The 13,601-nt window shown below is 54.7% G+C and overlaps 1 protein-coding gene across 5 annotated transcripts in view; it reads right to left on the bottom strand.

Annotated features, from left to right (window-relative positions):
* Window positions 1-13,601, bottom strand: part of TMPRSS9 (transmembrane serine protease 9) — a 49,651-nt gene that overhangs the window by 12,438 nt on the left and 23,612 nt on the right. For all 5 annotated transcript variants that reach the window (XM_047839219.1, XM_047839233.1, XM_047839208.1 and 2 more), the window contains exons 3-10: window positions 13,055-13,182; window positions 9,930-9,997; window positions 9,645-9,820; window positions 8,699-8,740; window positions 7,487-7,600; window positions 5,099-5,270; window positions 2,422-2,696; window positions 101-237 (exon numbers count right to left, since the gene is read on the bottom strand). In XM_047839219.1, the coding sequence (XP_047695175.1) occupies window positions 101-237; window positions 2,422-2,696; window positions 5,099-5,270; window positions 7,487-7,600; window positions 8,699-8,740; window positions 9,645-9,820; window positions 9,930-9,997; window positions 13,055-13,182 (1,112 nt within the window). The remainder of the gene's footprint in view (window positions 1-100; window positions 238-2,421; window positions 2,697-5,098; window positions 5,271-7,486; window positions 7,601-8,698; window positions 8,741-9,644; window positions 9,821-9,929; window positions 9,998-13,054; window positions 13,183-13,601) is intronic.

Here is a 13,601-nt window from a genome sequence, read left to right as displayed (position 1 = left end):
ACCCCCTCTTCCAGGGCGGAAACCTGGGGGCCTCGGGCAGGTGGGGCGGGGCCTGGGGCCTCGGGACTTGTCCCCGGGCCCCAGGGGCTGCGGGGCTCACCTGGCAGGAATCCACCTTCCCGTCCAGGTAGCCGGCACACAGCATCCTGTCGGTGAGCGAGTGGCCGTACAGGCTGGCACACAGGCCCTGGTCCAGCAGCTCCACTGTGGCTTTCTGCAGCGTTTCTGGCTTGACCACTGCCCAGGACAGACAGACACCAGCAGGCTGAGCGCTTCGGGGCCCCGGGCAGCCACCCCGAGGCCGGAGGCTGCAGGCCATCTCTGCTCTGGCCCTCGGCTTCCCCAGCAGGAAGGGGATCCGCGGCAGCAGCCAGCTCGGAAACCGGCAGAGCACACACTCCACGACTGCCCGCCAGCAACCTCCGTGGCCCAGGCGGCGAAGAGGCATCAGAGTGAACGCCCAGGACTGGGCTCCTTCCTCACCTCCCTCCTAAAACCTGCTCTGCCCTGAGCCTCCCCGCACCTGCTTCTGCTATCATTCTTGTCCTACTCTGCGGAAACCTTTTCTCGGCCTGCAGCCAGTGCCTTCTTTGCTACAGATTATGTTGCCCTCCCCCCAGATCCTGCAGGGTGATGCCCTCCCCCCATCCCGGCTCAAATTACAAGTCCAAGTCTGGACCACCGACCCCAGAGCCTTTGTGCATGCTGTCCCAGCTGCCTAGAGCGCTGTCTGTCCCTACACAATCTGCCTGCCCTCCCCCCTCACCCCCATTCTCAAGAAGCCCCTCCCAACCACCCTACTAAAGCTTGCAGCCCCCATCTCCACCCAGCCTTAGTCTCCAATGCACTCATCGCCACCTGTCGTCCTCGCCACCTACTTCCTTCCAGGGCTGTGCTGTCCAGTCTGGCAGCCACTGGCTACGTGTGGCTATTTAAATGTAGATCTAGGGGCGCCTGGGTGGCGCAGTCGGTTAAGCGTCCGACTTCGGCCAGGTCACGATCTCGCGGTCCGTGAGTTCGAGCCCCGCGTCAGGCTCTGGGCTGATGGCTCGGAGCCTGGAGCCTGTTTCTGAGTCTGTGTCTCCCTCTCTCTCTGCCCCTCCCCCGTTCATGCTCTGTCTCTCTCTGTCCCAAAAATAAATAAACGTTGAAAAAAAAAATTAAAAAAAAATGTAGATCTAAATGCGTAAGACACAATAAAACGTAAAAACTCGGTTTCCCAGGCACACGGCCACGGCCAGCTTGCAGGGGGCTGCTGGCTCCTATAGCGGGTGACACAAACATAAAGCACAGCCCCCACCCCCCAAGGGAAGCGCTCTTGGATACTGCCGGTCTGGCCTGGGAGCCCCACGTGGCGAGGCTCACTGCTCTGCTCCCTGCCCCGCCCTCGGACCTGTGGTCGGTGAACGAGGGAGGCTGAAACGAAATGTTTGTGGCCTGGGCTTAATTATCTTTATATTCCCTCCTAATTAGGTCCGTGTGGAAAATACCTTTCCTTTTCAGAAGGTGTAAAAATCATACGACATTTTTCTTTTCTTTCGTATCAGGCAGGCACAGACCTGAGAAAACCCCAAATCACAGGCCATGGGCCCTGCACCTGAAGTCAGCTGCGGTGGACACCCAGACCCTTTCAACAGGGCAAAGCTGCCCCTCAACTTGAGGGGCCCTAGGGCACCCCCCACTTCCATGCACAGCCACTGAGCCAGCCTGGACAGTTTGCTCTAGAATGTTCTAGACTAGTGTCATCCAATAGGACTTCCCGCAATGATGGGACTTCTCGCTGCAGGACAACCCCCTGTCCGAATACTTTATCTCATCCGCTGGGTCAGAGCTGAGGCGTCACTTTCACGGTCCTTCCCTGAAGCCATCCCCACCCCAAATCCTTTTCCCTGCAACATCCTGTGGGTTTCCTTCCAGCACCTTCGGTCAGATTACAGTGGATTCTCACCCCTCCTCCGGGACAGTTCTGTTCTGTAAAGTCGCCACAAACCCTGACTCATCGCTTCTGTAGCGTGGCTTGTGGGGGGCAGAGGGCAGGTTCCTAGGAGCCTCTGCTCTCAAGGTTCGTAACTTACGGTGTGTGTGCCTCTGAGCACGCGCACTTCGCTGAGTTTACGCTCTGGAACCCACCGCGGAAAGCAGCTTACTAGACACCCCGGCCTGTCTGCACCTAGAGACGCCAGCCGCCACTCTGCACCAGGGGCCCTTTTAGCCATCACCCACCAAGAGCGCAAAAACGCACAAACCGTGGCAGCGAATACGCCACAGAAAGGACGCCGGCTCCTGGCCTGAGCTGAAACAGCAGGGCACCTTCGCAAACGGCACAGAACCGCCCAGAGTACCCCCTGGGGCGGCAGGCGCCGCAGGCACGGAGCGCCAGGACCCCCGGCCGCGGGAGGAGGCAGGGGCGCAGCGACTTACGGAAGTCCTCCTTGAGGTAGCCCCAGCCGGAGATGAGGCACTTCCTCCGCGGCGGGAAGACGTGCGTGGCGGCAGGCAGGCACACGGGCTGGACGTGCCTGCCGAAGGCCAGCGGGCCGTCCAGCTCCAGCACCGCCACGTCGAAGTCGGCTGTGTCCGGGTTGTACAGGGGGTGCGGGGTGATGCGGGCCACGCGCACCCGCACCGTGCTGGCCTCTGCGCCACTGAGGTGGGTCGTGCCTGCGTAGGCCACCCACTCCGCCGGGTCTTGGAATCTGCGGGGCACAGAAGCCACAGCTCCAGGGCCCACCCAGCACAGACGGGCAGCAGGGGCGGCGAGGGAGGCACCCGCCCCGGGAGCGGGCGTGATTAGGGTGCGCCCCGAAACTCAGTCATCACGCGACTTTGTCGAAAATGGAAATGGATGCACACGAACCCATTCCACGCCAATTTTCAGCATTTGAAACAAAGACAGATCTGGGTGCAGAGTGTTGGGGTGGGGGGCCAAAGCCCACAGGCCTTGGGATAAACCGTGTCTTCGCGCCATTCCGCAGAACGTCCAAATGAATGCCGAACCCACGACAAAGTGCGACATTTTACATAAACACAGGATCCGGCTGCCCCAGCCCCACTCACCGCCCAGCCTTCCCAGAGCCCCGGCCGGTCAGATCTGGTCTGAATTTCCCAACTGGACATTCTGTTCATCGTGGATTTTGTTTTTTGCGTTAATTTTTATTTTTTTGCAACATGACATGAAAATATCACTTGTCATAATGACTATTCTGGGCAACATCTGACACTTTGCCCCCCCCCCCCCCCAGTCACCAAAAGTGCCTCGTTCTCCTCACCCTACTCCTGGCCTTGTAGTGGGTGTTCCTCGTAGGCCCCGTACAGGGTCAACGGACGGAACACCACGCTTCCCAGCAGAAGCAGGGGACAAGGCCCGGTTCTGTCTCCCAAAGCCCTCCCTCCCCTCCCCCCCCCCTCTCCGTACCTTTGAGGAATCATTCTGCTAAGCTCAAGATCAAAACTCTTACAGAGCCTTAAATAAGTTTTACCAGAAGGAAGTTTTACCATGTTACCAGAATAAGAAAGAAAACACAAAGGCAGCTCTAATGGACCCCTGGGACAAGCGGGGAGATCGGATGTGGACAGGGCACCGGATGCCAGCGTGTGGCAGTGGGTCACGATACTGTGGGTGCGGGCGACAGTGTTCCTTGTTTGTACAGACATGTGCAGCAGAGTCAGGGGGACGCATCACGGTCAGAGGGGAGAATATCAAATGGTTTGGCACGAAAAGACGCAGAGCCGCGTGTGTGTAGGTAAAGACACAGCAGGAGCGATGGCTAATACGGAAAAATGCCAACGCGTGCTAAAATCGGGTAAGAGCACACAAATGTCTGCCGTGCCGTTTTTTCGTCTTTTCTATCTGCTTAACTACTGCTGTAATAAAATATGGAAGAACAAAACTGAATGGAAAAATTGCCACCTACTGTCCTGAGCTGTGACTGGTTCTGGCATCCGTCCCCAGGCTGGCAGCTGAGGCAGACAGCAGGCTGCACGCGGGGCCCGGCGGCAAGCCAAGGGCTGTAAAGTACCGAACGGTCTGTCCAGACTGCCCTGCCCTCTCCCTCAGGTCTCCAAAGACTGCAGCAACCAAACAGCAATGCCTGGCACAGAGGCTTCTAGAACCTTCTCCCACTTTTGACCAGCTCCATTCTGCCTGGCCACTCTGGTTTGTTAAAGATTCTGACCATCCTCAACAACAAGCAATGACCTGGTTCAACAACAGGCAAAGAGTTCAAACACATTTCTCTAAAGACATACAAGTGGGCCACAAGCACAGTCAGGCAGCACAGGACAGCCGCCACGGTGGCTCAGATCAAAACGGCAGATGACGACAAGTGTTGGGGAGCACGTGGAGACACCGGAGCCTCCTGCGTGGCCGGCGGGGATGGAAAATGGTGCGGCCCCCAGGGATAACCATACGGTGGTTCCTCAAAAAGTTTAAACACAGAATTACCAGGTGACCCAGCAATCCCACTCGCGTGTCTATACTCAGAGGCACTGGAAACAGGTCCCAGTTCACAACCACCAAGAGCTGATGAAAGCACTCGAGTGTCCCTCCATGGATGAAGGACAAACACAATGTGGTCCATCCACACGTTGGGGTATCATCCAGCCTCAGGAAGGAAGGACGTCCTGCCACCTGCCACCACGTGGACGGACCCAGAGGATACCATACACAGTGACAGAAGCCAGACACAGAAGGACACGTCCTGCATGACCCCACTCACAGGGGGTCCCCAGAGGAGTCCCGTCCACAGAGACAGAGAGCAGATGGTGGGAGCCAGGGGAGGGGCAGGGACAGGGAGTCAGTGCTTCATGGGGACAGAGTCTCAGCTTGGGGACATGGAAAGTTCTGGAGATGAGTGGTGGGGGCAGCTGCACAGCAGTGTGAACAGCAACGCTACTGAATTGTGATGGTTAAGGTGGTAAATTTATGTAGTGTATATTTTACCACAACTTAAAAAATAAGAACACATTCAGATTCAACAACAGAAAAGAAAAAGAAGGGAGGGGAGGGACAAGACAGCTCCATGGGACTCTAAGGACCCCAGGAAAGGTGGTGCTCCGGGAGTGGGACAGAAGGCAGGACCAAGGGTGCAGGGCTCACCCGTTGAAGCAGTGGGCCGCGGACACCAGCCACCTGGCCCCGATGACAGCAGCCCCACAGAAGTGTTCCTTGTTTTCTCGAAGGCTGACTTGCCACGGGAACTCTCCCGGGGACGCTTCCACGCCACCCACGATCCGGCCAGCTGTCTTCCAGCCGGGCTGTAGACCACAGTCTGCAAGACAGAGGTCACCAACCAGGGCCCTCAGAAGGCAGGGCCGTGACTATGCTCCCACCACGTCTGTGCAGAATCGCTCATCCCTGCCACCCTCGCGTTCAAAGACGTGCTCTAGGTCCCTTGCACTTGGCTTTGCCGACTCCTTTGGGGTCCCCCTAGCCCTCGCGTGCCCCACCTCCAGCTGCCCAACAGGTCAAACACCCAAGGCTGCATGCACCAGGCAGTGGCAGAGAATGTCTCTGCCGGGACCCTTTCTCTGCCTCAGGCACAGGTGGCCTTCAAGCAACCTTCGCTTCTCCACATTACACCTGTCACGGAGCTCATGGCCGAGGGCGAGATCCAGGTGGGAACTCCACACTTTCGACTTGATTCGTGGGTGTGCCGACTCATAAAGCAAAGGGTCGACCCCTTGCTTCCTCATGTCTCTAGCTGCCCAGAGGTCACTTTCTTTTCTTCCCCACACAGCCCCCTCCCCCTGCGTCTCCACTTCAGCTCATGTTGTCATGCAGCAAACAGTCAACTGAGACGAGCTGTCCAAACACTGCACATCTCAGAGAAAGTACTGTTGCCCTTGGCCACCTCTTGGGAGGAAACCTCTAAACTCTTGGACTGTTGCTTGAGAGCAGCTTGACCTTGACCTGCCTGGGGACTTGGGTCACCCAGAAAGTTCATGGTGACTTTGGGCCACGTGATATCACCTTGACCTCTTGAGGGGCTGGAAACTCAGTGTTTTGGGCTGAGCTGTGTCCCCCAAAAAGATGAAGTTTTAACCCCCAGTACTTGTGTGATTTATTTGGAAATAGGGTCTTCAGAGATGACCAAATTAAGATGAAGTCATTAGTGACGGCCCTGAATCCAATGACTGGTGTCTCCTTAAAAAGGGGAAATTTGGACAAAGGCACGCACACAGGGAGAATGCCATGTGGACGTGATGGCAGAGATCTGGTGACACTTCCATAAGCCAAGAAATGCTAGACATCCATCAAGCCCCAGAAGCCAGGAGAGAACCATGAAACAGATTCTCCATCACCAGCTCAGAAGAAACCAAACCTCCTGCTACCTTGACCTCGGCTTCCAGCCTCCAGATTGTGACAGGGACCGTCCCTGTTGTCCAGGCCACCTTGTTTCGGCAGCCCTGGGACTCGCACACCTAAAGTGAGCTGTGCCGGTGCTACCTGCCTGTGTGACCCGGGACACCAGGCCTCAGCGAGTTTCCCTGGCTGGAAACACTTTGTATGTGTTCACGTGCCGCTGCTGCGACTTTCAGTCCAGCACCGTCCCGTGACCGCACCGGGCAGTGGGGAGCCTGCCCACCGCCGGTCTCGCCCACTCTGTGCCCGGGGCACCTCTTCCTTTCGTGACCTTTTCACTGGGAGAAGCTGTAACCTTGCATAGGAGGACACCTTTCTGAGTTCTGCGAGTCACTTTTGGTGAGTCACGGACCCCGAGGTGGGGGGGTCACAGCAGCCTATTTCAATTGGCCTCCACAGATCAACCAGGTCCAGGTGCCACACGCTACCAATGTTTCTTCCACCGTAGACTTTGCAAGTTTCAAAGTTCTTATACATCCATCTTTTCACGGGATGCCATGTTTCAGCTTATTTGGTCCACTTTTATGTCCAGTGAGGTTTTATAATTTTATAGAACTCTACAGGCTTGACATGCTCGTTTTTTGTTGCTACTGATCACATGCGGGATTTTTTGCATTTTATCTTCTAACCCGTTGTTAGTTGCATAAAGCAAAGGAATAGCTTTTGTATGTGTTTATGTTTCTCGTACTCTCCCCTCCGTGTCAAACCTTCTCATTTTCTAATCCCGGGCTAGTCAATTTATTGATTCATTTATATAGTTGATCACATCCACTGTGCATTATGGTTTTGCCTCTTCCTTTCCACACTTCAACTGCTGCTCTTACCCTATTGCATGGGCTAACATCGCTAGAAAACGTTGGCTCCTCTTACGGCACTTCCACCGTGACATTCCCTTGCTCGAATCCCACTGCATATAGGACAGAGCGCCAGTTCCTGGCACTCGAGGCTTATCACGCTTCGGCAGGGGCCCATCTCACAGGCGTCCCTCCCTTCCTCTGCCCAGCTCCAGCGATGCCAAGCCCAGGTGGCGTGTATAATGTGTGCAGTGGGCCAGACAGCAGAGCCAGCAGCTGACCCTGGAGAGGGGACGTGGCCCAGATACCAGCCAGACAGGGGACTGACCACAGTGGGCCTCATCAGATCCGTCGGGGCAGTCCACTCTGTCGTCACACTCCGGGTTCACTTTGGTCACACACTGGCCATTGCGGCAGGAAAAGGTGTTCCCTGGGCAGTGACCTGTGGGCAGAGAAGAACCAAGTTCCTGACCCCACTCTGTATCTCCCGGCTGCAGCAAGATTCCGCTCGCTACTCGGAGCCTTCAGGGCATGGAAAACATCTCTTTTTTGCTTCCTTGGCCCTAAATGTTTCTGAAGCAATTTTCTCAGAACCAGTACGGAGACACAACACGAGAATGTCAGTCGGCACACAGGCCAGGACAACGTAACAGAAGTACAGGCAGACCATGTGTGCTTCCACACTTTTGAGCGCCCACGTATTTTCAAGTAAGACACAGGTGAAACTGAACTTTTCAGGGCACCCGGGGGGCTCAGTCGGTTGAGCATTAGACTTTGGCTCAGGTCATGATCTCACGGTTCGTGGGTTTAAGCCCCAGGTCGGGCTCTGCACTGACAGCTCAGCCTGGAGCCTGCTTCTGATTCTGTGTCTCTCTCTTTCTTTGCCCCTCCCCTGCTCACACTTTGTCTTTTTCTCTCTCAAAAATAAATAAAACATTAACGCAAGTATTTAAAAAAAGAAATCAAACTTTTCAAGTTGTAGTAAAACATACATAACGTGAAGTTTACTATGTTAACCATTTTAAGTGTTCGGCACACACGTGGGGCCCAACCGTTCTCTGCGAGGGCATCCTGGGCACTGTGGGGGCTGAACAGCACTCCTGGCCCCACCCCCTCCAGGCCAGGAGCCCCGCTCCTTACTACCAGATGTCCCTGGATACCACCCAGCATCCCTTGGGGCCAGGATCGCCCCTACTTGAGGACTCCACGTGGTACTCAATTCTTTTTTCTTTTTTTCCAAACTGTTTGTGTTTTGTCTTTTAACAGCAGATCCCTACCACTTTTCCAAAAAAACCCCACCAGTAATGTTTTCTCTTACTCGTATTTGGCCACGTGTGCTTCAGCGTCTCATCTTTCCATCTCTTGCCCACACAGGACTGTAAGCCCGTGCCTCCTGGCCCCCAGAGGAGGCTGGTGTGCAGAACTAGCCTTCACTGCATTGGAGGGAGCCCTCTGTGTCTGAAGTCTTGGGGAACCTCTCCAGGTGACTCTCTGGAAACTGCAGAGGGCAGGGAGCTCCGCGGGAGAGGGGAAGACATACCTGATTTTAAATCTCTTTCTGTCCATGGCGCTTTCTGGCTTCCTGCAATGAAATGGACAAGACACGTAAGCTCATCCAGTGAGTTCTGTAGTTTTTTGAAAACATCGGATTGCAAGGCAGCTGCACGGTCTACCATGGGAGCCACTTAAATTCTAACTTAAATCAGTTAAGATGAAACCCAACGAATCATTCTGTTGCTTGGTCTCACTGGCTGCATGACAAGCACTCAAGGGCCACACAGGCCTAGTGGCCACCACAGTGGACTGTGCAGGCACAAGACCGAGGAGAGTTCCAGTCACACTGATGCCGAGGTTACGAAGACTCAACCAGCATGTCAGCATTGGTGGGCAAAGGGCATAAATGTCCGGTAGGACAAGGTCAAGGCAAGCAGTCTTTAACCTGGCGACAGACTGAACGAACTCATGTCTGGTTCTCAAATCACGATGAACTGCATCATCAGATTTTATGTGAAGTTTCGGTTCATGATACGGAATCTGCACCATCCGATCTTGCGTGAAGTTTTCGGTTCATGATACGGAATCGGCACCATCAGATCTTCGAGCACAGCATTTACTCTTATTTCTATACCGGGACTGGCAAACAATGGCTGCAGGCCAAATGCGGCCTACCATTTGATTATGCGTTACAGTTTTATCGATACACAACAGTGCCCATTTATGTATTGTCTTTAACTCTCACGTGACGATAGCAGAGTCGAGTGACCTCGACCGAGACCCAAAGGGCTGCAGGGATGAAAATATTTACACTCCGGCCATTTGCAGGTTGCTGTCACCTGGTCTCTACTAGTGAGGGTAAAGCAACGTGCCTGTGTTCTCTTTTCAAGGGAGGGAGCGGCTGTTGAAAACCTAAAGTTTAATGCAACGTTCAGCTGCCACCTCCCCCACAGCCTCCCCCTGGTGTCTTTCAGGGTCTATAGCCTACTTGCCTGTGAGCTGGGCGGACACAATGGTGCCGTGGGCAGCCAGGGGGATACCGTGCCCCTGCAGCCTCGCTCGGAGTCCCTGCCGCAACAGCTCCTCCTCCAGGCCCAGACTCAGTGACTGCGAGGCTTGCAGCAGGAAGTGCAGCCGGAAATGCACGAAGACGCTGGAATTCCCATCCCTGCAGGGAGGAGAGAAGCCTTTGGGGAGGGAGGGCTCCTGCTGGAATCTTCTGGAACCTCTTGGGTGTCCACCGGGGTTCCTTCGCCTGAAAGGAGGCCCTGACCCACCTGTAACTTAGCACGGTGCAGCCCACACAGCTGGCCTCCAACTCGGTCTCCCGAAAGCTGCTCACAAACTGCAACAGAAACCACAGCAGCACGCGCTAAGGCCACAGGCTGGGCGGCTGTCCCGCAGGGACCCGCGGAGTTGGAGAGGGCACGGAAACGCGCCTCCTCTTACACTCAGTGCACCCGGCAGTCACAGAGCCGTGTGCGGGACAGGGAGACTTGGCAGTTATTTGGATGAAAGTACTGCCCCATCGGCAGATGGATGGATAGAATGTGGCCCATCCACCCGGACGGGAGCGAGGCACGGACACAAGCTGCCTGTGGGACAGACCCTGGACACACAACGCTCAGAGCGGGAACCAGACACGAGAGTGTGGTCGCCGCGTGTGAAACGTCCAGAACAGGCACATCCACAGACAAGAAAGGGCTTCATGGGTGCAGGAGGCTGGGGAGTGACAGCTAATGGGGATGGGGTTGCTTTTGGGGTTGGTGGAACATCCCGGAACTAGACAGAGGTGATGGCTGCACAATTTTGTGAATATACTAAACACCCCTGAAGTGTTTACTTTAAAAATGGTTAATTACATTTGACATGAATTTTTACATTAAAATAAACTCTGCTTTGTGCAAGCAGACGCCGTTAGGAACTTGCTTATCCTTCGTGTGCTGTTCGAGTGACCACTATCCACAGTCTCCAGTTTAGCACTGAAGGGCCCTCATCCCGGGCACCAGGATAGGTGTTACTCCAGTTGCTGTCCCCAGCAGCACCAAGGCTGGGGGTCCGGAGAGTCCCCCCGGCACATTATGTGACCTATACCTAGGCCTACCAGATGTCTCCGTTCACCTGCTCTCAGTGGAGTCACTAACAGCATCCCTGTTCACAGTCAGTGTCCCGGCTTGGCTGCTAAACCTGACGCTCACCGCGCCAAAGCACATGATACACAGGCCTCCCGCCTAAAACTCCCTCTGACCTGCTTCTCTTCTGTCCACTCTCCGAGCCTATGTCCCCCTCACCCACATTCAGACCTGCACTGGCCCACAGAACAGCACACAAATCTGGGAAATGTTCTTTACCTGCCCTGCCCCATGTGGCAGCCACGGGTCACACGTGATGACAGAGCATTTGACACATGGCACGGCTGGTGCCACAGGGGGACTGGTTTTTACATTTTAGTTAATTCACACTTAGATTTAAAAACAGATACTCTGCACAGTTACCAGAAAACTCTTAAGAATACTTGGGGCAACTTACGCATGTACATTTATGGAATCTACACACGGATTAAGTATTCCTGGTGACAATTTAGCAAATGCATTGAGGTGTGAGTGTAAAACACACCCAGGTTTTGAAGACTCAACACAAAAAGAGGTGAAAAGTCTCATTAATACCCACTTTATCTATGCCGATGACATCAAATGATAATATTCTGGATACCATGGGTTAACTAAAATATATTAAAATTAAGCCTACCTGTTTCCTTTTCCTTAACACAGTGGCTAGATAATTTTAAATTATGCACGAAGCTTCGTGTTGTACTTCTGGACAGAGCTTTAGGGCATGGGGCTTAAATCAGCAAGCTGACACCCATGGGCCAAATTCAAGTCGTTACCTGTTTTTATACAGTACACAAACTAAAAATAGTTCTTACAGTTTTAAATGGTTGGAGAAAGTCAAAAGAAAAATATCTCACGGTACGTGAAGATTATACGAAATGCTTATTTCGGTGTCCATCAACAAAGCTTTATCGGCACACAGCCACATCCATTAATTCACCTGTCCCCTGTGGCACCTCTTGAGCTGCCTCAGGCCAAGTTGAGTAGCTGGGCCAGAGAGTGTCTGGGCCCCAAAAAGCCAAAGATCTTGCCTGTCTCGGTTAGAGGAAAAGTGTGCTGATCCCTGGTCTGGATGGTGGTGCCTTGTAACCGCCCCCCTGCTTTCCCATGTCTTATCATACAGCCTCCAGGCCACAGGCAGATTGCTCGTCTCAAAACATGAATTCTTACTTAGTGACCCTTCTGCTCTCTTACGATGAAATTTAAAACATTTTCTTTAATTGAGGTATAATTCACCTACCTAAACTTACCCTTTAAAAGTGGACAACTGGATGGGTTTTAGTGCATTCACAGAGTTGTGCAGCCATCACCACAACCAATTTTTGAATATTCTATCAGTCCCAAAGCAACCCCATCTCCCCTAGCACTCACGCCCCACCTCTCCCCAGCCCCCATGAGCCCCCTTCCCGTCTGTGGATGAGCCTGTTCTGGACATTTCACACACGCGGACTCACACCCCGTGTGGCCTCTCGTGTCTGGGTCCCTCCCTGAGCATCGTGTGTTCAGGGTCCGTCCTCAGGGCAGCAGATGTGGGTGCCTTGCTCCTGCTCCCGGCCGAGTAACGTGCCCGTGTGCACGCGGGCCTCCTTGTGATTATCCATTTACCCATCGATGGGCATTTGGGTGTTTCCACTTTTTGGCTTTTGTGAGTCATGCCGCCGTGAGCACTGGGTGTGCAGGTTTTCTGTGAGGACATGAACTTTCATCTCTCTTGGGTGGACACCTATGAACAGAATCGCTAGATCACATGGAAATTATGTTTACCCTTCTGACCAACTGCCTGCCTGTTTCCACAGTGGTTGCCCTCTTTCAGGTTCCCACCAGTTGTGTGTGAGGCTCTGGTCTCTCCACTGGAATACAACTTTTTTTTTTTCAAGGTTTATTTTTATTTTTGAGAGAGAGAGAGGGGAGCAGAGCATGAGTGGGGGAGGGGCAGAGAGAGAGGGAGACACAGAATCCGAAGCAGGCTCCAGGCTCTGAGACGTCGGCACAGAGCCCGACGCGGGGCTCGAACCCGTGAAGTGGGAGATCATGACCTGAGCTGAAGTCGGACGCCTAACCGACTGAGCCACCCAGGCGCCCCTGGAATGCAACTTTTAACCTTTTAAAAGTGCCTACGAGCCAGCAGGGGTCAGTCCCCACTGATACCGCACTGCCCCGTATTCCAGGGGCCACCAGCGCTGGCCACAATGGCCTCAACCTCTCCGCCCCACACGCCCTCTTTCCTGCCTCAGAGCCTGCCTGGGCTTCTCCCCCGCTGTGCTCTGCTCGCCACCCCCGGCCGCCCTCACCAGCCATTCCAGAGCGGGCGTCAGGGTGCGGTAGTAGTCTGAGGCCTCGTGCTGCAAGCTGTGGGCGTAGCGGACCCCTTGCAGCTCTGCCGTGTGCTCCACGTCGACACCCTGTGTAGAGAGGGAGGCTGCGGACAAGACCAGGGCCCCGTGAGAGAGCCCAAGTTCGGGGTCAGGGTGCAGTTAAGTCAGCCTCAAAGGCCCCCAGCCACCCAGGGGCCATCACCCTGACAAACAGGTGGTGGGCCGACTGCCAGGGCGGGGGGGGGGGGGGGGCTGAGTGGTCACCAACAGTGCCCCACTTCGTCTCTCACACAGGTCTCGGTTTGGTGACGGACTCTACAGGCAGCCGCCTGAAGGCACCGGCCGTCCCCAGGTCTCCTGAGGACACGGTTAGCCCCTGCTCACCCCTGGCTCACCAGGTGTACCTGGCTCAGGGCCTGAAGCTGGCCTCACCAAGAAATGGCCTCAGGAGGAGCAATTCCCAACAAATGCCACGGGGGCGTGACCACAGCCGGGAGGCACCAGGACCCTCAGCCCACAGCCC

This window comes from Prionailurus viverrinus, chromosome A2 (assembly GCF_022837055.1).
Source record: "Prionailurus viverrinus isolate Anna chromosome A2, UM_Priviv_1.0, whole genome shotgun sequence".
In the NCBI taxonomy this organism is placed as follows: domain Eukaryota; kingdom Metazoa; phylum Chordata; class Mammalia; order Carnivora; family Felidae; genus Prionailurus; species Prionailurus viverrinus.
This window is presented reverse-complemented; position numbering and strand designations above follow the sequence as displayed.